The sequence below is a fragment of the Sinocyclocheilus anshuiensis genome, unplaced genomic scaffold (genome assembly GCF_001515605.1).
Source record: "Sinocyclocheilus anshuiensis isolate Anshui unplaced genomic scaffold, SAMN03320099.WGS_v1.1 scaffold928, whole genome shotgun sequence".
Lineage (NCBI taxonomy): Eukaryota > Metazoa > Chordata > Actinopteri > Cypriniformes > Cyprinidae > Sinocyclocheilus > Sinocyclocheilus anshuiensis.
In genome coordinates, this window is record NW_015552531.1 from 364,673 (window position 1) to 367,706 (window position 3,034).

Genomic DNA, 3,034 nt, shown 5'->3' on the forward strand with positions numbered 1-3,034 from the left:
TCTCTTATGCTCACCAAGGCTGTATTTATTTGATAAAAATACAGTAATAAAAACATTGATATTGTGAAATATTGCAATTTAAAATAAATGTTTTGTATTTTAAACTGTAATTTATACCTGTGAAGGCAAAGCTGAATTTTCTGCATCATTACTCCAGTCTTCAGTGTCACATGATCCTTCAGAAATCATTGTAATATGATGATGTGGTGCTCACGAAACATTTCTTATTATCAATGTTCAAAGGAACATAATTTATTTGATCTAGAAGTATTTTGTAACTTTATAAATGTCTTTACTGTTTTTTTTAAATCAATTTAATGCATCCTTGCTGTCTTGTGGCAATCTTAAGATCTCTTCCTCTGTCTTTGCCATTTTTTTTTCTTTCGGTCAATAGTCATGCAGAGCGGAGGCACACTATTAACAGGAACCTTGAGCGAAACATGCCAAGTCTACCCCGGGGAGGAGGCGAAGAACTGGCCAGGGAAGAGCAAGTGTCCAGTCGAAAAGTCAGTTTCCTGTTTCACTGATGCACTACTGACAACTTCATATGATTGGTGTCTGACTAGTGTGATTTCCTTTACAGAGACAACTTGAAGACTACTTGAATAAGCTGCTTAAAATGCCATTGTATAGAAACTACCATGCAACAGTATGTGTATATTTGGATTTTGTACAGTATATCAGTCCGTATGTTGTTTCTTGAATTACATGCATTTACAACCTGTCCTGTTTTGTGCCATAGATGGAATTCATTGATGTGAGTCAGCTGTCCTTCATTCATGATTTGGGACCAAAAGGCTTGTAAGAGTCTTTGTTTATTAGCTATGAAGCCAATGAAGTTTTAATAATTATTTATAGATATATTATTGCATTTTGTGACATTTTCCTTCCCAGGGAGGGCATTGTTCTCAAAAGGTCAGGGGGTCACCGTATTCCTGGACTGAACTGCTGTGGCCACAGCAAAATGTGCTACCGCTGGTCCAAACGGTCAGTTTGGTGTCATTCATATTCAAACTATACAGGATCACAAAACAATCACCATGTGACTTACCCTGGTTTAAAATTCAGTAAGATGATTTTCAAGTAAAGAAAATCATCTTTTTTCTTACTGTTGGTCTTTACAGGTGGATGGTGGTGAAGGACTCTTTCCTTGTCCTCATGAAGCCAGACACAGGTGCCATCTCATTCGTCCTGCTAGTGGATAAGGCTTTCGGCATCAAAATGGACACTAAAGACACTGAGACGAAGCATGGTGTCCGCATAGACAGTCTGTCCAGGTGTGTGAACTCACATGGTCATTAAGGCAATATGCAGTTGACATGCACCATCATTTTTTTGATAAAGTGAAAGAGCTTTTTGCTTTTTGAAGGACTCTGGTGCTGAAGTTCACAAGTTACCGTCACGCCCGCTGGTGGGGGCAGGCCATCGATGATTTTGTGCGCAAATACGGCAGCAATTTCCTTAAGGGTCACCGCTTTGGTTCCTTCGCCAATGAACAGAAGAACATCCCATCTAAATGGTAAATATTGCTTTTTACATGCATCCGATGACTGAAAAGGTCATTTCATATCATAAATGCTTTGAGGTGGGTACTTTTGACTTTTGCCAATAAGCTACCACCTAGCAATACCCTGGCAACCTCCCATAAAACCTTTTACAGACAGGAGCCACTCACATTTTCTTCAGAAAATGTAAAATCCTAGCTAAATTTTAGCTTTAGTATTATTATTTGTTTCTTGAAAAAAAGGATAATTTGGGTTTTATGAAGCACACTAAAGCTAACTTTTAGTTTAAAACTTTTAGTTTATGAAAACTTCAATTATTAAAACTTAATTTTAGCTAACTTTCAGCTTAGGTTTTTTATCAAATTATAATATATTAGCTATATATGTATCTATTCAATCATATATTATATTATATTACTGATTAAATTATTTCTTGGGGGGGAAAAGTATAACTTTTAGCTTTAGTTTTATATTAAATTATGTTAGCTATTATATTGTTTTGTGTATTATGTTAATTTATTATTTGTTTTCAGCTAATATATTTCAAAACCATTCCGAAAAATCAATAATGCAGCTAGCAGAAGCAGGTCTCAAAGGTTTCCCAGAACAGATAAACATGTGAAAGCTTCAGCCGTCTGCCGCTGTGTCTTCGGGTGAGGCCTGTTTCACAGGAGTAACTTGAGAGAATGAGAGGGAAAGTGTAACCATAGACTCCATCCTCTTTTGACCCCGTGGAGGAGTGCGATAGTATCTAGGGCTGCAGCTTCACTTCTGGTCTGGGCAGATGATTTGTTGTTCATTGTTGCAGCATTAAGCCCTATCAGCATGCTTGTTCTCTGAATAATGAAAATTATGTAATTAAGTTTGAGAAACAGTGAGAGTGTGAGCTTGAGACTATCAGCCTTACCCATTGATTTGACTGACTGGTGTGTGTTTCAGGTATGTGAATGGGAAGCAGTACATGGAGGACGTGGCGAATGCGCTGGAGGAGGCGGAGGAGGAGATCTTTATCACCGACTGGTGGTATGTTGAGATAAAACCACTACCATCCATTCAGCTTTCCTTTGGGTACCATTGATTTATTTTAGAAGTAATGCATAGATCAGATGAACTGCATCAGTTAATATATCCACAATAACACTTCCCCTGAATTCCCCTGAGAAAATCAATAACCTTGCTCAGTTCTAGGAATGCAGCAGGATATTGAGTTCATTTCTTAAAGGGACAGAGACCATATTGGACATTCAAGTGTATTTGATGTTTAATATGCATGTGGAGCACAATTACAAAATGTACATGATCATTGCAACATGTTGTGGAGTTCCATTAAAAATGTTATATTATGATTTCCAGCGATGGAAAAGGTCAGTGAAAGTAATTACATGTTGAAAAGTCATTGGAAAATCATATAAAATGTTATTTATTTATGAATAATTTATTATTGATGTTTTTAATTTTTACATTTAATTTTTAAATTTTTTTTTCTTATTTATTTCACACACACACACACACACACACACACACACACA

The 3,034-nt window shown here is 36.5% G+C and overlaps 1 protein-coding gene across 3 annotated transcripts in view; it reads left to right on the top strand.

Annotated features, from left to right (window-relative positions):
* Positions 1–3,034, top strand: part of LOC107663701 (phospholipase D1-like) — a 35,261-nt gene that overhangs the window by 18,140 nt on the left and 14,087 nt on the right. For all 3 annotated transcript variants that reach the window (XM_016454000.1, XM_016454002.1, XM_016454001.1), the window contains exons 5-11: positions 395–506; positions 584–649; positions 743–801; positions 895–987; positions 1,125–1,277; positions 1,370–1,519; positions 2,445–2,528. In XM_016454000.1, coding sequence (XP_016309486.1) covers positions 395–506; positions 584–649; positions 743–801; positions 895–987; positions 1,125–1,277; positions 1,370–1,519; positions 2,445–2,528 — 717 coding nt within the window. The remainder of the gene's footprint in view (positions 1–394; positions 507–583; positions 650–742; positions 802–894; positions 988–1,124; positions 1,278–1,369; positions 1,520–2,444; positions 2,529–3,034) is intronic.